This window comes from Hydra vulgaris, chromosome 03 (assembly GCF_038396675.1).
Source record: "Hydra vulgaris chromosome 03, alternate assembly HydraT2T_AEP".
Lineage (NCBI taxonomy): Eukaryota > Metazoa > Cnidaria > Hydrozoa > Anthoathecata > Hydridae > Hydra > Hydra vulgaris.
The window spans coordinates 52,140,348-52,165,353 of NC_088922.1; the positions used below are offsets into that span (position 1 = coordinate 52,140,348).

Sequence of the window (25,006 nt, forward strand, 5' to 3'; positions counted from 1 at the left end):
TCTTATTGTTATTTACATTCCATGATAAATCTATAATATACATTTTTTTATTTACTCTATAAAAAAAAATGTACTGTATCAAATGTAAAAACAAAACACACTAAACTTTCAAAATGTTGTAAGTAAAAACAAAAGAAGTATGCTACGTGGAACTTGCGCTATTTGTAGAAAAACAAAACCTAAATTTGTATCAGCAAAAACAGGAGGTGATTTAGTTAGTTCAATTAATTCAGCAACAAGTAAAATAAAACTACCATGGTCAAAGTTCCCAGGTGAAAGGCATTTACCTGGTATGAACTTTGCAGGTCCTGATACTAATTTAGATGAACGATTAACTTCTACTAATGCATATAAAGAATGGAGTAAACCTACAGATAGAGTTGATAATGCAGCTTACCATCATGATCTTGCTTATAAACACTTTACAGATGATAAATATAGCAAAAAGAAATGTAGGCAATAAAATTACGCTCGAAGAAATGGATGCTATAAAAAATCCAACAATACATGAAAGAATTGAACGGGGTAATATAAAATCCATTATATCATCTAAAGCAAAGCTTGGATTAGGTGTTCAAAAAAACTACCAAAGATCAGTAAAAAAGACAAGGATAAAGAATTAAAATGGACTGAAAAACTTGAAAACGAACTTCATAGACCAGTTGTAAAACATTTCAGAAAAAGAAAAGTTATTATAAATGGAATTGATGAAATATGGGCTGTTGATTTAGTCGACATGCAATCTTTTTCTAAATTCAATGACGGTATGAAATACTAATTAATGGTAATAGATGTTTTTTCAAAATATGGATGGATTGTTCCATTGAAGAGTAAAACTAGAGTTGATGTTCCTGATGCATTAAATAAAATCTTAAAAGAAAGAAATTGTAATAAAATATGGGTCGATAAAGGCTTAGAATTTTATAATAAGAATTTTAAAGCACTGGGTGTTCAGTTATATTCAACTGAAAATGACGGAAAAAGTTGTGTAGTTGAACGTTGAAATAGAACAATGAAAGAAAAAATGTCAAGTACTTTTCAGCTAATTCTACTAGTAAATATATCGACGTTTTAAATGGTAAATAAATACAACAAAACAAGTCATTCTTCAATTAAAAATTACACCAGTTGTAGCAAGCGATAAAAAGAATGAGAGTATTGTTTGGTTAAATCTAAATGGAAAGGTACGATCAGAGCCTGTTAAACCAAAGTTTTTAAATAGTGATAGAGTTAGGATAACTTAAAAAGAAGGTAACGTTTGAAAAGGATACACACCGAGGTTTTTACTGTGCCATAGATTCAGTTCACAGATCCACCAACGTATAAAATAACTGAAGATAATGTTGAAGAAATAAATGGTACTTTTTATGAACAAGAACTGCAAAAAACTAATCAAAAATTATTTACGATTGAAAAAGTTATTCGTAAACTCAAAAACAATCATTAGTAAAGTGGTATGGGTACCTTGATACGTTCAACTAATGGATTGACAATAAAAAATTGATAAGTCTGTAAAAAATAACGAAAGAAGATTAATAGTTATATTAAACTCTGGGGATGCTTAAATTGGACAATTTAGAAGTTTTTATGCTTTAATAGGACAATTTTACTATTACGCCTAATGGTTATGAACCACCTTGAATTTGTTCATTTGTTCAAAGTTAGCCAAAATTTATTTAGTAATTAAAAAAAAAAGTTATTATTTTTTTCATTATCGAAATTATAGTTGAATTAATACCACACTTCATAAAGCAAACGTTTTCGAAAATAGTTGAAATAATGCCATACTTTCTAAGCTACACACTTTTTTTGAAAATGCACTTTTTTTTTGGCCCAGAACCCGCCTTTTATACTACTCAAGACACATCTCAATTGATAATTTAAAAAAAAAAAATTTCCTTCATTTTTGATGCAATTGATGTTGTAAAAATATCTTTTAAAAGTACCATACTCAAGAATTTGAACGATACATAAAGGTTTTACTTTTTTTTTTTATTCTATTTAATTACGCCATTAAAAAAATTTTTCGTTTTATATAAATAAAATTTACATGACCGGGGCTAAAAGAAGACCAAAAGAAGACCATTTACCTTATCACTACGCCCCGGCGTGCTTTCATCAGCAAACATGTCCAATCATTAAAATGTAAACATAAAATTACTTTGTGCCATATAAAAAATAAATACAAGTTTTACAAGTATGTTAAGATCAGTAACTAATCTATAATTAAAAGAAAATCGTAAAAAAAAAAGATAAAAAAATAATAATCATAATAAAAATTACACCTAAAAATTAAAAATAAGTTATTAGGAGAATTTAAGGAAAATTTAAATTAAAGACCAGTTAATAAGATAGTTGTTAAAAAAGAAGAAGAAAAATGTGTTCCATAATTTAGGACCTCTGATTGCAATAGAAAATTTAGTTACCAAATAGTGCATTTTAGTTTGCTCATAATTGTAATTTGAAAACCTTGTAGGGTACTCATGGTTAATTTTATTGAAAAGTGTATAAAATATTATAGGAATTATTTTATTATGAAATTTATACATAAATATAAGAATTTGATAAAGGTTCAACTGAAAAACATTAGTTATGTGATGATTTTTAAATAGTTCTTTAGAATGTGTAAAACCTGCACCTGAAATAATTCTGACAGCGTGTTTTTGTCTACTAAGCAATTTTTTAAATTTACTTACATTAGAACTGCACCATGCAATATTTGCATAGTTTATATAACAATGTATGAGGGAGAAACATAAAATTTTTAGGCAGTTTTGGTTTAATAATTGCTTAGCGCTTTATATAGAATGTCAATATTTTTTGAAATTTTATCTTCTTACGTTCTTATGTGTTCTCTCCATGTCAGGTTTTTGTCAAGTATCACTCCTAAAAATTTTAATGATGATTCTCTAATTATTTTAGAGTTACCAATATAGAGATCAGGAAGTTTTAATGGAATATTTTCTTTATCGTGAATTTTATGAAAATAGTATACTTAGTTTTATTTAAATTTTAGGACAATTTGTTTGCCTCAAACCATTCCGCTAGATTTACAAATTGCTTGTTTACTATTTTAAATTAAAGGTTGACATCTCCATTACAAAAAAATAAACTGTGTCATCTGCAAATAAAACTGAATTTAAAATGTTTGAAAACTTATGGAAGTCGTTTACATAAACAAGAAATAACAGTGGACCCAGAATTGAGGCTTGGGGAACACCGCAAGTTATTGTCAAGGAATCAGTTTTTCTTTCTTCGTGTGCTATGTATTGTTTTCTATTGCTTAGATAACTTTTGAGCTATTCTAAATATGTGCTTTTAATTCCATAACTTTCAAGTTTTTTTATAAGAATACTATGGTCTACTGTATCAAAGGCTTTGCTAAGATCTATAAAAACTCCGAGGGTAAACTTTCTTTCGTCAATGCTTTAAATATATCGTGAACAATATTAATAATGGTATAGTCAATTGAATACCCTGGCTGAAATCCAAACTGTTTATTATATCGAATATTATTTATATTAATAAAAGGTAAAATTCGGTTATCCATAATTCGCTCTAAGATTTTTGAGAAGCAAGGAAGAATTGAAGTTGGTCTATAATTTTCAGGATTAGAAATGTCTCCTAATTTGAAAATAGGTATGACTCTCGCAATCTTAAGTTTCTCCGGATAAATACCTAGATTTAGAGAATAATTAAAAGTATGTAAAAGAGGGATTGTTAAGTATTTTATCAATTTTTTTATTATATTACTACTAATATTATCATACCCCACACTTTAGTTTAGTTTTAAAAGATATACTGCATCTAAGAGTTCCTTTTCAGTAATTTCATAATTATCCATCTTAGAGGTGTTATTAGGAGTAAAATATGACTCAAAGTTTACTTCAGTAGTTTCTATTTTCGACGCTAAAGTAGAACTTACACTGAAAAAATATTGATTAAGTGTTTCAGCAATTCAAGATTTATTTGTAACAGTTTTATTTTCAATGTTTAGATTCATAGGAAAACTATTTCCGTCAGTTTGTTTCGTGCCAATTACTTCTTTAATTATATTCCAAATAACGTATCAAGTACTTCTACATAAGTTTGTGGAAATAAAGCAAGAGACGAAGTCTTTCAAGCTAAGCTCATATCTCAGTGTGAATTATCAAGGTTTGAAACTAAAAGACAATTCATAAATTCATTAAATAAATATAAATTCTGCCATAAAGATTTAAAAAAAAATTTTCCACTTAACAGTTTTTCTAACTTATTTTCTTTGTTATCTCTTCTTCATTTACTTTGTTTCCATTTTAACTCTTTGTTACCTAGGTTTTTATAGTTCTATTGTCTTATTTAAATATGACATTATGCAAGAGTTGCGGTAACATTTCTAAACTAAATGCCCTTCCTGGCGTCAACCTTATTTGTTTAAAGTTTAAGACTGAATATTAATATTTTGATACCACCACTAGGTTACTATGGGTTTCAAGTTCTTTTTACGCCTACCATATTTAAATTTGGGGTTTTTCATCAGAATTTTCATTCCTGAAGGTAAGGACTCTTTACCATGACTAAAGAACCTATGACCTAGTTACATAATTAGAATAAAAAAGTAAGGGAAATTAATTACTAAATGGGAATGTATTTTGTGAGGTTTTTTAAATAAAAAAATGTTTTGAATAAAACATAGAAATTATAAGTTTTTAATAGGGCTATAGTTTCGCTGTTTAGAACTCGAAATTTCTAAAAAAAAAAATATTGAAATATTGAAATATCTAAAAAAAAAGTTAATAATAATAAAAAGAATCAAAAACTTTAAACTTGACCAAACTTATATATTTCTGCCGTCAATCCATAGCATTTACTTCTACTAAAAAATTTTGTATTATTACATCTAATTTTACCCACAGTTTCCTCATAATCAACGAAATTAAACAGTGACTTATTTTATTCCAAACATTTTTCAAAAATGAAAGTAAAAATATAAAAAGTACCAATGACAAAAGTAAAACGTAAAATATATGCCGAAAACCAAGGACTAACAAGCATAAATTAGATAATAAGTGGATCCCCCATTAGTATTGTATATATATATATATATATATATATATATATATATATATATATATATATATATATATATATATATATATATATATATAAATATATATATATATATATATATATATATATATATATATATATATATATATATATATATATATATATATATATATATATATATATATATGTAAATTATGTTAGTGTATTTGCCAAAAACCAAGGACTAACAAGCATAAATTAGATAATAAGTGGATCCCCCATTAGTATTATATATATATATATATATATATATATATATATATATATATATATATATATATGTAAATTATGTTAGTGTATTTGCCAAAAACCAAGGACTAACAAGCATAAATTAGATAATAAGTGGATCCCCCATTAGTATTATATATATATATATATATATATATATATATATATATATATATATATATATATATATATATATATATATATATATATATATATATGTAAATTATGTTAGTGTATTTGCCAAAAACCAAGGACTAACAAGCATAAATTAGATAATAAGTGGATCCCCCATTAGTATTCTATATATATATATATATATATATATATATATATATATATATATATATATATATATATATATATATATATATATATATATATATATATATATATATATATATATTTATATATATATATATATATATATATATATATATATATATATGTAAATTATGTTAGTGTATTTTACAAATAGAGTGCTCAATGTTCTTAAAGAACAGAGCAATAATTAATTAGTAAAAAACACTTATCTAACTTTTATCTTCGACTTGAAGTTTCGCCATTGCTGGATCATCAGGAAGAGTTACTAAATCTAAAAAAAAATTCAATTTATAGAAAAAAAATATTTTACAGTTATAAATTATTATAAAAAATTTTTAATTACTATATTTTTTTGTTAACGGGAAGTTACAGAAAGTAATTATGAAATAATTTTCTTTGGAATGGGGATAGTTTAATTTGGTCATTTGTTTTTATAATTTTTTAAGAGGTATTTATTTTCGTGCCTACATTTAGAAATTAATTCAGATTTTTTATTTAATAAATTTTCTTGATTTAAATGAGTAATTATTTCAAATTTTTCTTGCAAACATAGCATACATTTTTTGGAAATGTTATTATAGGCAGGGGCAGATTTTAGAATAGACCATTGTAAATTAGAATTTTTATTTTTTCTTTTAAATCCCAAATATATTTTGACAGCATAGTCTCTTTTGAATATTTTTTGTGTTTAAACGATTGTTTGTTGGTTGGCATAACGTTTTTTCCATTCCCCCTCGGTTAAGCCAATATATTGTTTATCAGGGTTGTTTTGTGAGGAAACAATGCACTTGTAAATTACATTTTTCGAAAGGCATTTTCCATTTAGAGGGCAATCTATTTTTTGTTTACAATTACAATAATCAGTGTTTTTTTCTTTTATATGTTCATTTTTATTAATTAACGCGTAGTTGTGGCCTTTTATAATTTTTTCTAAATTTTTTGTACAACTATAACTTACTTTAATGGTATTTCTGTTAAAAATCTTATGTAATTTATTAGAGGGAGGAAAATGTTTGTCTACTAATTTTAGAAAAATTTTACCTATATTTGTTGAAACATTTTTGCTGTACGGGGGGTTGAACCAAATTATGTTTCTATTTCTATTACGCTTTTTTGCAATTTTCTTTTCAAATTTTAGCTCGAAATTTTGAAAGCCACTTTTTTTTAAGGGCATCTTCATAAACGCGTTTAGAGGAGTTAAAAATATTTTCATTAGAAGAGTTTTGGTTAAGCCTATTGTTAATTGAAATTGGAATTTGTTTTAGAATTTGAGGGGGATGGTTCGAATTCACATTAATATACAATAATTCGTCATTAGGTTTTTTGTAGGGCTTATAGGAACTATCTGAAAGGTTAAGTGTGACATCAAGAAAATTCACTATTTTTAAATTTATATTTATTTCAATTAGGAAGCCAATATTTTTAAAAACTTTAATAATATCTTTTTTAATTTTATCGAGTTGTGGCCCTGATTTTTTATGCATTATTATTAAACCGTCGTCGCGATAAAGACCTAATTGATTAATTTGGATTATTTTAGCTAGGGTATTTAAAATATATAAACCTACAAATTCGCAAATTTCTGCTCCGTCGTAACTTCCCATTGTTACATCAAAGCATTCGTGCGTGGTTTTTTTCTTCCACGTTTCCTTATCAAAATAGAGTAAATTTTTTCTGCAGTGCCTAATTATACGGATAGTGTCCTCAGTAATTTCTAAATGGGATTTTCCAAATTCTATTGTTTTATCTAAAATTTCTGCTGTAATTGAGGGGTAAAAATTAATTATATCAAATTGTATAAATGTGCATTCATTTTTATTGTTAATTTTAGAAAACCAATCTATAACATCAGTGGTATTTTTCCACTGATGTAAACCTAATTTTTTCCGAATAGAGTTACTAATTTTGTCTAGTTTTATTTTACTAACGTGCCCTAGTTCACTTTTTGAATGTACTAGTAGCCTACAAGGGAGTTTATTTTGAAAATTTGGTTTGTGATCTTTTAGCGAAACAAACGCTTGCGCTGGTGCAACTGATTCAATTCTCGCACCTAAATTAATATTTTTGGCGATGTCTTACAGCTTCTAAATTAATGGCGTTTTCCAAGTTTTTTGGTGCTTTTGTATAATTATTAGAAATATTATCGCGCAGTATTTTTTGATGAGTTTCTGGGGTAATTTGGTAAATGTTACTTGTTTTGTCAGCAAAAACTAAAATATTAGGGTTCAATTTTATATTATTAATGTCTAATTTTAATTGTTTTTGGAATTCATTATTTATGTTTTGGAATTTTATAGTTTTAATTAAGTGTAATAAATCATTTTCAAAATTTTCCAGGTCAGAAAGAAATGGTGGGGCGTTTTTTGTTTTGAATCCATAATTTTCATTCTGTTTTTTTTCAATTAAAGGGTTTTTATTTTTTTCAGATTCTGAGAAAAAATGGGCTTTCCAACGAATTCTTTTAATAAAGTGTTCTCCTTTGTCTATTAATGAAATAGTATAACTTTTTTTGTCTGGAATCGGGATATTTTTAAGAGAGTAAGTAAAATTGTTAGTTTCCATGTTTATATATATATATATATATATATATATATATATATATATATATATATATATATATATATATATATATATATATATATATATACATATATAGTAGTGTGTAAAATTAAACAGATGGGAGCATAAATTGAATTAACTTTTAAATGAAAAGTCCGGTTGCTCTCAAATTTAAAAACAAAGGAATTTTTTTTAGCAATCTCATCTTAATGAATAAAATTTATAATTTAGAAATTTTTAAAATATTTAAAGGTAAAGTTGAAAAAAGTAATAAATGTTTTTTTGAAACACTTTCCAAATTAAAAATCGTAGATCATTTTTTGAAGCATTGATAAAAATTTTGTGTCATAATTATTCGTGGCCTTCATAATTTTGGAGTTATTCACTTGTTGTTTTTTTCCTTATATTTTTTATTTATATCCAGAAGTGTTGATTAACTCATTGTGAAATTTATATAAGTTTGCTTTGGCATTTTAAACATTTTTTAACATCAAAACAAACTTCTCTATTTAAAAGTGTTAGAATTTTTATTTACTGTGTGTTAAATTAAATTAATAGTAAATGAAAGTTTATATTAATATTATCGTTTTGTCTTTTTTTGCTTGTATATATTTCAATAAAATTAACTTTTAAGATTTGGTTGCTTAATTTTAGTTAAAAACTCATTTTTTTATAACTATGTAATTAGTTGCCTGTGTGAGTTTTCAGTTTGCAAATAGAAAAAATCTGTAATAAAGTTCAAATGTAAAATTCATTAATTTGTCATCTGGTCACGTGAATGGGGCAAAATGACTTACTACACGTTTTTTGTTTCCAACTATATAAAATTTGAATAAACTATTAACTACTGTGAGGCATTGAAAAAAAAACTTATCTGTGTAAAGTCACGTTAAAAATATTTAAAAAAAAACAATTAGTTTTTTAAAATATAAGCTAAATAATAAATAGCCATATATTATATGGTTTATAAAATATATAATATATAAACATATATAATATATAATATATAAAGTATATAATATATAACCATATATATGGTCTATATAATATTCAACCATATATTATATGGTTTAGTTTCCGCACATTGTTTAATTTTTTATTTTTAATTTTGAGTTGTTATATAATAAACCATTTTGCCCCGTTTGTCCTTAAAGGGTAGATTAGGGTACTATGAGCACCTTGTATGAAAATTGAAATAATTTCAAGAATAATTATTCAGGATCAAAAATTTTTGCGAATAAATAATTTTTAGGGATTATTACTAACGATTCAGTTAGATATTTGGGCAGCCAAAAAATTTATTTAAAACACAGAGGTTTTAAAATACTAGTAAAAGCGCTCATATTACCCAGACCACTCAATACTTTAAACTTGCTCAAAAAAATAGTAATAGTTAAGTAAAGTAATAAAGACCTAGTTAATAGTTAACTTAGTTTTTTATTAACCTAGTTAATAAAAACAATACTACTATGTTTTCCGCAAAACAAAAACAAACAAAAATTGGTTCGTTATTTTTTCAATTTTATTAATTCAAACTTTTAAACGAGAAAAATACAAATTTTTTAAATTTGAATTACGGAAAGATATTTAGTATTGGTAAAAAATGAAATAATTTTTTTATATTTTGCTTTTGTTCAAAAAGCAATTAAACCACGGCAATTTTAGAGCTTTAAACTTGGTATTTTAATGAACAACACTGGGTAATTTAAGCATGCATTTAAGCAAGCATGCAAGCATTTAAGCAAGCAAGCAAGCATGCATTTAAGCAAGCATTTATGTAATTTAAGTATTATGAATACACGAAAATGATGTTTTTATATGAAGCCAAAATTAAATGTTTTTAAGCATTTTTTTCCAAACAAAAAATGGAACGGATTTCTAACAAATATATTTTTACTAAAAAAAAAAATGCCTACCCAGTAAACGCACGACGTCTTAAAAACGCCTAAAAAACGTTTTTTAGGCGTCTGGAAGTCCTAAAGCGGTTTTTTAAACGTCTTTAAGACGTCATGTGTTTAGTGGGTATATTTTAACATCAAAATCTCACGCTACAGATTCTTTCATGTAAAATAATTAAATTTTATCAAAGCAAAAAATTGAATAGCCTTTTAATAAGATGAGAGCCGCTAATATCTGCGGATCAAATTGCGCTAATTAGACTGATTTCTGTTATCAGTACATAGTCGATTAAAAAAAATACAAAGCAACTTGAACTTCACTAATCATATCTTGGAAATCTTTTGTATGCTCATATTACCTAGATGCTCATATTACTCGAATCTGCTATATAATAAAATGGTTTTTAAAAAAATTTCAAAACTCTTACAATATAATACTATTAAAAAATTATTGAAAAGCTATAGCAAAAAAAATCAGTTAATTTAAAACAAAATTGCGATTTCTGGAAAGGTTTAAGGAAATTGATGCATGCCAACTCTTTTATCTTGTGCTATAGCACAAGATAATATATTATACTCTCTTCGTTTCGATATACTGTTCTGATTTCACGTTGTTTTTTTTGTTCCAAAATACTATTCCGATTTAATTTTATTACTTATTGTGATGAAAAAAAATCAAATATTTTTAATGAAACGAATTTTTTAAGAAAATAAAAAATTATTTGAAAACTTGTCTTATGGACCACTGTGACGGGTATTATGGACCACTGTAGCTTAGCCTTCCCCTCCTCCTAAAATGTCACGTCCCGGCCTATGTGTATGTGCATATACATACATTTGCGTAGCTATATACTACAATAAACCAAAACTGGGCTATCTTTTTATCTTATTTTTGTATAGTTACTTATCTATAAGTGCTTATATATGAAAATACAAAAAACTAAATCAAAAACCCAGATTATTTATTGCTGTAAAAATTTAAGGGGTTTTCTTAGAACACTTTGTTTGACAAAAAGAGAAATTAGCAAGTTTTCTTTGTTGATTAATTGATTCTTTCTAATATGAGGTTGTAAGTAGCAATTTCCCCTATTGACTTTCAGTATTGCTGACGTACAATCTTAAAGCGATAAAACTTTATTAAGTGCACCACCTTTTTATCAAACGTTTCATGTACAAGGTTGATTATCTCCTCAACATTGGAGGGGCTGTTACCTAACTATTTACTATGTAGTGCTCTAAAATATCCTAAATCTAGGATATTCATATCCGAACTTTTTGATGGCTGACAAATTAAATGAATATCAAACTCATCCTGAGACGCATTCACCATAAATTCTGTATCATCAATGGTCACGCAACGGCGGCCAGGAACATAATTTTTATGATAAAATTCTTTTATTTTACATGTCAATTGGGTTCAGGTTTATTATTCTCCAAGTAGCACCGTCCTGATTCTTCTATCAAATAGAACCATATTCATCTAGATGAACCGTGTTGAACATATTTACAAACTGAATTGTACCATTTGCAAAAAATTGTAAATGAGAGAGAATAAATTCAATGCGATGCTTCCAATTTTGATCTGTTAGAAAAAGTGTCACAGCTGACGTGGACACTCTCAGTTCACCAGTCTTAAGTTGACAATAAAGGGTTGTTGTTGGAGTATTTATAGGCAATGATCGAATGGTTTTACGCTTGTTTAAAGGGATTTTACTGATTCTTCCTTTCAATTGAGGATTTTTCTTTTTTCATCCACATCTTCCCTTCTTTTTGGAGCACACGTTTGATGGCACACTTTCTTGTCCACGATTATAAAAGTTAATGATTATTTTTGTTCAAAGGCAAAAATTTTTAGCAGTATTTTTAATGAATTCTTTTTTTAGTTTTTCATTAATGCTTTCGGATAACAACTCATCGTAAATGACTCTACGTAGCTCGTTTGTAAGTTTGTAATAAAAATATTTCAAAAAAAAACATTCTATTTAAAAATTAATGGTGGATGTTATTATATAATATTATCGGAATAAATTGTTTATAACATTATAGAAAAACATCTATATTTTATATAAAATATGTGTTTAATTATAAACATAATTAATTTTCAATAATTCTTTACTATGAATGCAAATCGAAACAGTATTTCGAAACAGAGGCAGTATATAGTATATCAATATACCAATATAATATATTTATACTGATGCTAAATCACACGATTAATTAATTTTTTTATGCAATTCAAAAGCAATTCAATGCAATTCAAAAGCAATTCAATTTTTTATGCAATTCAAAAGCAAATTCAAAAGCAATTCATTCTGCAGAATGAATTGCTTTTGCTCTTTGTTTTTTTCATTTTTTGTCAATATATTGTTCTACTGTGAAATTAAAGCCAAACCATGCTTATCTCGTTATTTTATTCGACTAACTCTGTTATTGCCCTTTATATATTCTTCATTTTGATTCTATGATTATGAGTGCAGTGAATAAATAGGTGCCCTCGGATTGCAAGACGTTTAACAATCATGACCGAATTTGATGTTACAAAATCTTGAAACGATTTTAAATAAACAAAAGGTGTATGTATATAAACCTTTGTTTATAAAAAAAACTTCTTTTGCTATAGCATGAACATTAATGTTAAAATAATAAAAGTACAAACCAGTAAAAGAATAATTATATCTACTTTAATAATGAGTTATAAATTATAACTTATCATTTAAGTTAAAAAAAGTTTTATTAAAGCGTCTAGTTATTTGATTTATTTTACTAATAAATACTTTTAATGACATTAAAATTATTTAATCACATTAAAATGACATGTAATGATATTAAAATTGTTTATGGTAATATTTATATAATATATTATATTAAAATTGTTTATAATAATATTTTTATTATTACTATTGGCATTTGTTTAATGACGTTAAATAATTAAAATCTTTCTCTTAAATCTTAAACATCTTTGATTATAATAAACTCAATTTGTTATATTTAAATCTTAAACACCTTTGATTACAATAAACTCAATTTGTTATATTTAAATCTTAAACACCTTTGATTATAACAAACTATCAATTATCATTATTACTTGTGCGCACATTCGTGCAATTAAAAGTTATATCAGAAACATGTGTTGTTACACACAGTTTAAAAGCAAGATCAAAAAATTTCTATCGATATCTAAAGACATTCTTTAGAAAAAAAACACACACGAATAAAAAACTTTTGTAAAGTATCCATGCCATGATTTCACAATTCGTAATATCCAAAGAAAAACCAGTAATAGCTTTTATTAAAACACTAAATAAACAAATTTTTCCTTTTTGTGAATATGGGAAATTTTATTGCTTAAAAAAGTAGTGATAACAAGGTAATAATAATTTTCATTATTTTCATAAGAGATAAATAATTTGGCTAAATAATAATATATACTTAATAAGCCCAAAATCTGGATATAGACTATTTTTTGCCACAAATGCTTGATTATCCAAGAAGAAAGGCTAGTGTTAATTGATACAATTATAAACAGCACTTCTTGTAATAACTCTCTGCCTTCCTTTCTTGTAACCGAAGGATATTGTGATACCAAAAAATCTACACCACTAATATAATATTTGGTTGCCTAACTTTAAAGGATACTTTTTTTCAATGCTTCTCTCGAAAGCACAGTGGGTCAGAATTCTTTTTTACTGGACAAAACAAATAACTCGTCATATAAAAAATATCTAAGAACCATTTAATGCACTGGTTACTAATTAGAGGATTGCGGTTTCAATGCTGACAATAGATTTAATTGTGGATTGCTATGGGTACTTAAAATTGCTTAGCAACCACGTATTTTATTTACCTTAACAATTATAAACTAGAAAAAGTAATAACTCTATTGGATTACTCCCATAATTACCACATTGAGTATTCTATACTACAAATATAATGTTACTATGGATTTTTTATTTGGTTGAAAGTGACACCTGAAATGAACGGTTCATTTGCATAGTTTCTAGCTTACGAAACTTTTCTTAAAACATCAATGTTACAAACCAGACTAATATAAATGTAACAGTCTGATTGAAAATTATTTATGCCTTTAAAAAATTTAACACATTCCCAACTACTAATTTTAAGTATTTTGATGCAGTTCCAGGGCTCTATTTTATATTTCATGAAACTACTACATAATCCATACAAAAAAAACCTAAAGGTTAAACCTATTTGTGTATATAGTATTATAAAAGTTTTGATTTAATATTATTTTTCGAATCAAAACTCTTATATTCTGATAATCGAATAACAGCTTCTTTTTCTTTACCACATAGTCGCAAACTACAACTTGATGCAAACAATTGTTCTTAAGATGAATATGATGCAACTAATGGCGTCAATCTTTTTTTCTTAGTTTTACTAATTGAATTATCAACCTGAGGCCTACTTTACTACTTGAAGTATTTACCTGCTGCCTGCTAAATACTGCAGTTGGATAAGAGTTTTCTTTTTAATAAAAGCAGTTAATAGAATTTTCTTATTATCAGTTACAAATTTAACTGATATCAGTTTATTTTTTAGCTATAGTAATTTTTTAGCTACTTGTGATTCCCTTCAAATCGAATTTTAGAGCATTTACATATATACCTCTGTCAAAGATGTTCAATGAAATTAAACAAGTTATTATTTACAGTTAAGTTTATGCCATTTACAACTGTATCTAAAATATTATGTTAGCTTAGTTCAAGTTTTCTTGGATTATACATGAACAAGTATCAATATTTTTCATGTTTTAACTTTAGAAAAATATGAATTTCATTTAGAAAATCTTATAAATAGGTATTTTAGAATGTATCAATAATAAGATAAGTTTGTAACACTGATCTAGTCTCACTGAGACCTAATTATTAGATAACCATTTAGATTAAACAACATATATTGCTTTTACCACGTAAAATCGGATACATCTTGTAAAACTCATTACAACTTGTAAAAATCATTATTAGTGGCCATACAGACATCTGCGAAATATAAATCAAATTTATATTGATAATATACATATTAAACAATGTATTACAAGTCTCAAATTACTAAACCGCTTTGGACCGCAAAAGTACTCGACTACTTAATTGAAATTTTAACTAAAAAAAGTACTTTAAATGCGCTGTTATTTGAAATCATTTTATTCGATATAACTTACGTGCAAAATGATGTTGTATTAGCTCATTTGAAAGATAATACTTGGTTTTATTAAATTATGCAATAATACGCGAGGTTTTATTAAATTATGCAATAATACTTGGTTTTATTAAACTATGCAATAATACGCAAGGTTTTGAAGTTAAAATAGAAATAAAAAAAAACTTGAAAAAACATTTAAAAAAAAAAAAGTTTATATTATACAGCTTAGAAGCATAGGGCATGATATTTATACAAAAATATTTTATAAAAGCTGAATATTCAAGCTTTAAAATCGTATATAATATTGGAATTTTTGAAAATGTACTTTTTTTACTTTTATCCACGACCTGGCCTACTAACTTGGAAGTGCTATATAAACTTATTAAATTAAGCGACATTTTAAACTAACCAACGGTTATGCTTTATGTTTAATAAAACACAAATTTAATATAACAAATATCACAAAGTTAATAAAACAAAAATCACAAATTTAATAAAACAAAAATCACAAATATAATGAAAACAAAAATCAAGCAGGGTGAATGTCCGAAGCAGGGTGAATGTCCAAATTTTTCATATTTGAAACTTTTTCTTTCCTTATTCATAATTCAAACTTAATTGAAAAATACACAGTGAAGTGCAGTTAAACTGGGGATGTTTATTGATATATTTTGATATATACTTGTTGTTACTAACTAATTTTGCCTCCTGATGATAATTAAACAAATTCTTAATAAAAAATTTACTCAGAGTGTATGTAAAAAAGAAGGTCTAAAATTTGTTCTAACTGTAATAATCCTTTTAATTTTATTTTAACTAACAAAAGAAAATATTTAAAAATTGAATTCTTTATAACGAAATAAAATAAGGTACGTCAATTCAAGTTTCTAATTAAGTTATACCACTATAAAGTTAGTTTAATATCCATCAAGGTATTAAAATTGGTTTTTTTTTAAATAATCGCAAAATTATAAATCCAAAAACCGGACCACTTGAAATGACCACATTTCAAGTGGTCCGGTTTTAAATATCAAATATACAAGAAACGTTGGAAAAACGTTGAAAATACGTTGGAAAAAGCCTTTTTGGTTTGCTAAATATTATTCAAAAGTACAAATTAAAAAATTTTGTCTCAAAATTTAAACTTTGATGAGAATTTTCCCAACAGTTGCTTTAAACGTCGCTAATAACAAAAGGAGCTTCTCCAAACTGAAGTTAAAAATCGTTGTCTCTGTTTCAAATGGAGCTTCTGCAAATTGAAGTTAAAAATCGTTGTCTCTGTTTCAAATGGAGCTTCTGCAAATTGAAGTTAAAAATCGTTGTCTCTGTTTCAAATGGAGCTTCTGCAAATTGAAGTTAAAAATCGTTGTCTCTGTTTCAAATGGAGCTTCTGCAAATTGAAGTTAAAAATCGTTGTCTCTGTTTCAAATGGAGCTTCTGCAAATTGAAGTTAAAAATCGTTGTCTCTGTTTCAAATGGAGCTTCTGCAAACTGAAGTTAAAAATCGTTGTCTCTGTTTCAAATGGAGCTTCTGCAAACTGAAGTTAAAAATCGTTGTCTCTGTTTCAAATGGAGCTTCTGCAAACTGAAGTTAAAAATCGTTGTCTCTGTTTCAAATGGAGCTTCTGCAAACTGAAGTTAAAAATCGTTGTCTTTGTTTCAAATGGTGCTTCTGCAAACTGAAGTTAAAAATCGTTGTCTTTGTTTCAAAAGGAGCTTCTGCAAATTGAAGTTAAAAAAAGTTTTCTCTGTTTCACAATGAGTAGCTTAAAACTTCATTGTTTTGATATTTTACCATAGCAACAAAAAATTACAATTTAAATAAATCTTTAAAGCATCATACTCAATTTTTCTAATATAAATAGTTCGAAGAACAAAAATATATGATTACATTAGTACATTTGTAATTTATAAGCAACTTTAAAAATGTAGAAATGAGAACTGAACAATATTATTGAATTTAAATTTTTTTTAAATAAGTAAATTAAGAAACTAAAAGTTAAATAAACAAAAGCATAAATCACGTTGGAGTAACCTGGGGTGATCGCAGGTCACACACCGTGACATGCAATTACAGAGAAATAATCTGTAATTGCCAAGAGTTTTTTGTGACCTTAAAAAGACCACTAAAAACTTATTTAGAAACAGTTTCAATTGACGAAAACTTCTGGCCACTATATTACTAAAAACTAGTAAAACAAATCATATAGTTTATAACAATAAGTTTATTATATTAATAGTTTAAAGTCATACAGTTGCAAAGACATTTTCTAAAACAAATTTGATTTTAAGATTGCAGATATTAAATTTTATTTGATAACGATGATGTTTTATTTGATGAAATTAATGCCTAGTTTACTTTTTATGTATTATTTTGCGAATGTAAATTTAGTTAAACAGATAAGTTTAATATGAACTCAAAGTAAAACTTATCATGGCATAACATGATACAACTACTAAGGTTGCAATAGAGAAACATATTACTTAAATATAACGTGTTTAAGTAATGGTTTTTTTTTACGTAAAGTTTTTTTTTTTTACGTTTGACCAATATCGTTTTGATAAACGACATGAAACATACTAGGAACATAAAAGTTAATGATAAAAATTATCTAAAAACATTTGATACTTTCAAGAGTTTTTAGTCTCTATAAATATTTGAAACAAGTATGCATAAATCTCTCAAAAATTATTTTTGGGAGTATAACTTTTGGGAATATAACTTTTGGGAGTATAACTTTTGGGAGTATAACTTTTGGGAGTATATATTTTTAAAAATCTTTTAATTTTAATTTTACTTGAACGTTCTTAGAAATATATGTTGACTAAAATTCCGTTAAACATAATAGCTTAAGTAAAATTCTTATTTTAACATGTTTAGCTATGTCTACATGCCATAACTTGTCAATCATTGATGCAAAAATTTCAGGAGATCCAATTGATATGTATATGTTTAACTTTACAAAATGTAAATTACATGATTCAGGTTTAAAAGAGTTGATTAAATACGGAGATGTATCTTTAAACTTTAAACCGTACATTAAAGCTATAGTTGTGTTTCCAGATAATAACAAGTCTTTAAGTATTTTAAAACACTTTACTTTTGAGTCTGCTTTGCAAAGGATGACTGTCGTAACCATTAATAACAACGATGAATTTATTGTCTATACAAAAGGATCACCAGAAAAAATACTGTCTATGTGTATTGGTAGTAGTATTCCCAGCGGTATTAGAGAAGAAATTGCAAAGTACACCCGCGTAGGTAACCGTGTCTTAGCAGTAGCACACAAAACTATTTCTGAGATTGATGAATGGAGTTCGTTAAACAAAATACCAAGGGGTGAAATTGAATCAAACCTTTTGTTGTCTGGTATAATTGTTTTTGAAAATGTAGTTAAACAAGGCACACATGATACAATTAAAATTCTTTCGCAAGCAAATATAAAAACAGCTATGGTAACAGGCGACGATCTACTAACAGCGTCATTTGTTGCAAGAGAAATTGATATGATAACTCCAGATCAAGATCTTGTTGAGTTATCGTTTCTTAATGGAAATGAAGTGTATAAAAAACTGAAAAATCATAAAAAAGCAATTTTTTTAGAAGAAAAATTAGTAAACAGCACAGCAGAAATGAAATATTCATTGAGGTATGATATGTCAAACATAGACGACAAACCAAAGTTTTTGCTTGCTCTTACAGGAGAGTCTTACGAAAAAATTCATAATAGTATGCCAAATTTACTTCGTAAAACCTTAGTTAGTGGAGCAATATTTAGCAGGATGTCGCCTTATCAAAAAACTATTCTTGTTAAAGATTTTCAAAAGATTGGTTACGGTGTTTGTATGTGTGGCGATGGTGCAAATGATTGTGGTGCACTAAAAGCGGCTCACGCTGGTAAATAGTTTGTTCTTTTTTCTCTTTAAAAGTTTATTTGTAAATTTTTAGGTTTAAATTATTTTAATTTTTATAATTAAGTTTAAATTTAATTGTAATTATGATAATGTTTACCATGGCCTACTTTAATTATACGGCCTAATATTTTGCATTTTGCCGAAAAATAGAAAGCATTTAGATAGAATTACTATTCTAAAAAAAGCAAAGAAAATAAACAAAAACTTTTATTTATATGAACATTTTTTATTCAAGAAAACAAAAGTTTTGTTTAAAAAATTATTTGATTTATGTTTTTTTAAGTCTTAAAAAATAAAGAAATATTCATAACTAAAATATCATGTGCTGTTTATTTCAAATTTATGTTGAATCTTTCTTATTGCATTGTCTTTTGTTTAAAATTAACTACGTCATTCTTATAACTTTGAACAGTTTTAATCTTTATTTTATTATTGAAAAATATATTACTTATTACTTTGTTTGTTAGATTTATACCAAATTTAAGATGCTTGAAACAAAGAATGTTTTCGTTGAACATAAGATTTTTCAAAATGAATTGTTGTAAATGGCAAATCAATGTTGCTAATGGAAAAATTTCAACTTATTGTTAATCTGGAGAATCATATTTACCTTCTCTAATCATATTTACCTTCTCTAATCATGTTTACCTTCTCTAATTATATTTAGCTTCTCTAATCATTAGTTTTAGGCACCAAATCTTTTTAAATTTTTTTTTTTTTTGCAATATAAACCGCAATATGAAAGGCAACTTCTCTACTCTCTTATGACAAAGATACATTATTTAAAGAAGAGCACTGTAATTTTTCTAAAGGTTTTTTAAAGATATCTTTTTGATTTTTTGTTTTCTCGATATCACTATCGGAAATATCAAAACCTTCTTTAACTAAAAATTTAATTTTGATAATTTTTTCTGAGCACAAAACATCCTCTAAGCTCACTAAAAACATCCTCTAAGCTCACTAAAAACATCTTCGAAGCTCACTAAAAACATCCTCTAAGCACACTAAAAACCTTCCACCGCCCATCTGTTGTTACAGTCCAAACCTACTCTCTTTTGGAATCTAGCAGCCATGACAAATTTATAATCATAAAATTTAAAAGACCTTTACTTAGAGAGGCATGATAATTAAGTTTTTGTTGAAATGCTGAACTAGTTTAAGCAGACATAATAAACCTATCATAGTTCATAATTTTTTGTTAATCCCAACTATCCATCCATAATGCCATTGCTCGTAAGAGTTCAGGTTTTTTATCATTCAAGATGGCAGCATTTCCTAAATAGTGATTAGAACAAAACTGGTTTTTACTATTAGCAATAACTCACTATTTAATAAACAAGCCTAATTAAAAAGTTAACAGCATCCTCACGTAAAATAAAATATGATTTTAAACCAGCTATGGTACTTTCAGTACACAAGTCAAGAGCAACCAGGACATTTTTTCTTTAATTTTCCTGGATATAGCACTTTATTTGTGAGTTTTGGAGCTTTACGTAAATCTGCATCTAAAGTCAGATTATTTTCATGGACATTGTAAATAGTTTCCAAGATACCTCTCCACATTTAACTATTACCTCATCTTTAAAACCAATGATCTCAAATGGAGGAAACACAAAACTTTTTCAATTCAGCAAGTTATTTCTGACATTTTTACTTAAATGCGCAGCATTATAGAATAAACTTCTGTAGTTAAATAAAATCGAGAGGCTATCAAAGCCTTTTTTATATTCTGATAACAGTGAATTAAATGCACAAACATTACTTGCATGTTTACCACACACAATAGTTCTTACAACAAACCTCTAATGAAAGAAATTTTTAAAGCAATAATAATCTCATTTTTTAACCAATTTTTTTTTCTTTTTAACTTTTTTGTTAATTCACCTCCTCAAAGCCGTGAAGGCCACTACAGACGAGGAGGCTACTTAATTTTGGTTATAACCCTCTCTCAACTCTATATCTCGAAACACGAACCTTTACAAACAAGGCCGCTGCGCAGAGAAATCAGTTTTGCTTTGTTCTACCAGGGACGTGGTAGGGATCGAACTCGAAACCTCTTGCTTATGAAGCGAACGCTCTACCACTACACCACTACCGCATTCGTTACCTATTGCTATAAATTTTAAAACTTGAACAGTCTTCATAATGTATGAAATGTTTAATTTTGTAATTATTTATCATCAAGCAAACTTTTGTAAATTTCACCAATACTCTTTACACCTGTTATAGTTCCATCAGAGTACTCTGTACATTTCTGCAAATTCATTTCATCAAATATTTTACAGACATCTTGTGACATTTTGCCATTTTCAAGTAACAATTTTGTAGATTTTACTGCATTCATATTACCAGAACTTATTCTATTTAATAAAAAAAGTGATGATAATGGAAATTCTTCGAAAAGCATTTTGTAAGGTTGCATAGAGATATAGCGCAATAATAATGCATAACGAATGCCATTGGCAGACTACACTGGTTTTTTCTGATATTTCTATTTTCTCAAGTTCTTCAAAAACAAAGAAACTATTTTCTGCTTGATTTTTTAAATAGACTGAAAAGTTTTCAAACATACTTTTACGAGTTAAGATTCAAATATGACCACAATGAAACCACTGGGCTAATGGTACTGAACAACCCTTGTAAAATAGTTTTACATAAAAGCTATTATTAACTCTTATACACTCGATAACCTCTGGTATAGAAAGCTCATTAAACAACATTCTTTAAAACACAATATGATCATTATGTTATTAAATTTTGTATAATGATCAACCGAAATTGTATTTCGGTATCGGTTTCGGCCGAAATTTCAATTTGAACCGGTACCAAAATTTCGGTTTGGGTACTTTTTTAAGTTCTGTAAAAACCGAAAACTTTCGTTGAAAAACATACCGAAAGCCGATATTTATCTAATTTAGAAAAACAGTTATTTTTTAGAATTTTCACAAACTATTTTGAGAATTTTCACAAAAATATTGAGAATTTTCACAAAATACCTCAAAAAATTCCTGTTTTGCAGAGAAAATCTGCCAGTTGTTATATTTCGTTGTTAACTTATATCGCCGACTTATGTATTAAATCTCAATTTGGGATAAACGTGTAATTAATTTTAACATAATACAAGTATAAAAAACCGACAAATGTAAAATCGCATTTTTAAATAAATTTTTCTAATAAAATAAATATTGACAAGCCGAAATTTCGGTATCGGTTTTGGTAAAATAATGAAAAAAAGGAAATGAAAAAACTTGCACCACATCATGTTTTGAATAGTTTGAATAAGGACCAAAAACTTTGTTAACCATTCTATGTCTAATATAACTTTTTCTTATTCTTCTTTTTCACATTTATAAAACTTTTTATTTATATAGATCATTAAACTTTTATTCAAAGCAAAAATGCAGAAAATTAGGCCGTAAACTTAAAGGCCTTATGTTTACGCTATTCTTTTTATATTATTTTTGCTTAGGTATTGCACTTTCTTACGCAGACGCATCAATAGCAGCACCTTTTACTTCAAAAATATTTAATATATCGTGTGTTCCAAATCTTATTATGGAAGGACGTGCATCACTTGTGACAGCCTTTGGAACATTCAAGTACATGATTCTTTACAGCATGATAATGTTCTTTGGAATTATTGTCCTTTACATAGTTCAATCGAAATTTTCGAACAACCAGTTTATTTACTTAGATTTAGCGTTAAGTTTTCCTCTGGTTTTTGCTATGACTTTATCCAATGCAAACAGAAAACTAGCTATGAAAAGACCAATGGGTAGGCTTTTTCATCCAATATATATAGGTGGAATAATTTTACACGTTTTTCTTGTCATTGGTATTCAATTAATTACTTTCTTTTGTATTAAAAAAATGACTTGGTATTTCCCATCTCCCTCCATAAACTCTATACAGTTTAATTCTATGGAAAACGCTTCTGTTGCTATTGTTTCATTTTATATGGCAATTTGGTTATCATTAATATGTTTAAAAGGACGGCCATTTTTATCTCCTATTTATCAAAACTACGTTTATGGAATTATTTGCTCAACATTAATAGCTTTAACACTTTATATAACAATTTATCCTGAACGAAGTCTCCTAAGTATATTGAATTTGATTGAGCCGCCAAACGCTGAGTATTCAGTATTTTTAATTGGAGTTGCTTTATGCCATTTGGTTTCAGCATTTTTACTGGAACGATTGTTAGAAACTAAATACTCAAAGATATTTGCTGACTGGCTTAGAAAAAAAAAAGCTCCAAGAAATATTTACAAGCATATTTTAAAAGAGTTAAAAAACCAGGACTGGCCGCCACAAGAACAAATTCAATTATAATATTTTTTTTTAAACTTAAATTTTTATTTTATGAGCAAATATTATTATAATAACTGTTATTTAAAAGATTATAAAATTTGTAGACAAGAAAAAATATTTAAATATCAAGAAAAAAATTTAAATTTATGATGTTGAATTGTGTAATGTAGAATATATTCTTAGAATGTTAAACATTTGTTTTCAAGAGTGTTAAGTATTTTCATTTTTGATGCGATGAAATATTTTGAAAAAATTTAAATGCTATTGATGAAGTTTGATCAAGTTATTTTTAATAGTGCAAAAAAAGGTTTAATAACAAGTTTATCAATTATTTAAATCCACCAATCAAATATTAAAACCGTTTCATTTTGTTAAAATCTTCTTCAGTAACGATTTGGGCATTGCACTAGGATGTTATGCGCATTATAATAAATGCATGGCGGATCCGTTGCAGTGCTGGCATTTTGGCGTTTTAACAAGCCTATAATGACTAACACGTACTAATCCACTAAAAGTTTATAGGAGATATATTTGGGAAGATAACTGAAAAAAGATCTTAATTTTTAACTCATTATTGGCCTAGTGGTGATGAATTTTGAATACAATGTACAGCTTGACAAAATTTACAGTGGGCGCAAGGACAACGACAAGTTAGCTTCCGCTCTAGTATCAACATCTCTTTATTTTATTGCCGAACTTAATAGTAGTTTTATAAGTAGTGTAAGTGCCCCTTGACACGGAACACTTGGCAGTAATTGCAATTGAGGTAATGACGAGAAGGAGTCGCTGCACTTTGTTTTAAAAGGAAACGTAAACGAACGTGTATGCAAATATCTAATGTACGTAAACTTCAAATTATGTAATGTTAAAGCATACTTAAATATATATCAAGTTTTACAGTTTGAAATATTACATCCTACACTTGAAAATTACATTGCTTCATCCTCTCCGTAGTTTTTATCTATAGGATTTATTTTCGTTTAAAAAATTATTATATAGTTTTAAAATTTTGTAAATGTTCCAGCGTAGCTAAGTAGATGGTGAGCAAAGCTTTTGAACGCAAAAGTTGTGGTTCGAATCCTACCACTGCACAGTGGGCCAAAGGTAAGCAAATCTTTTTCAACCAACTTTAATATTGGAGTAATTACTTTTTTTAAATGTAATCTAGAGACCCCCAGCACTCTAAAACTGATATAATTTCCCTACTGTGATTTTTGAACTCAGTATATTAATTTAACTACAAAAATAGCAATATTTTATTTATCAAATATTGGTAAAAATGCAAGAAACCATACAAAAATGAAATATGAGGGCAGAAGACAATTTTACAACATTTTAATTTCTTAAAAGTTTAGTCCTTTGACATTATATATTGAAATAAGAAGAAGAAATATGAAATCTATTTTTTATGCTTGCCTTTTTTCAAAGCGTTTTTTAATAAAACCCCTTAAAATGCACAGCATTTTTTTAACACTTACCTTTACACAAGTTGAAAAACACCAGGCGACACTAGGCCTCACATG

At 26.7% G+C, this 25,006-nt stretch overlaps 1 protein-coding gene across 1 annotated transcript in view; it reads left to right on the top strand.

The window, feature by feature from the left end:
* LOC136077768 (polyamine-transporting ATPase 13A3-like) overlaps positions 1-23,675 on the top strand; it is a 57,909-nt gene extending 34,234 nt beyond the window's left edge. The window contains exons 3-4 of the mRNA XM_065791948.1: positions 18,136-19,152; positions 22,639-23,675. Of these exons, the coding sequence (XP_065648020.1) occupies positions 18,136-19,152; positions 22,639-23,504 (1,883 nt within the window). The 3' untranslated portion in view covers positions 23,505-23,675. The remainder of the gene's footprint in view (positions 1-18,135; positions 19,153-22,638) is intronic.
* The last annotated feature ends 1,331 nt before the right edge of the window (positions 23,676-25,006 follow it).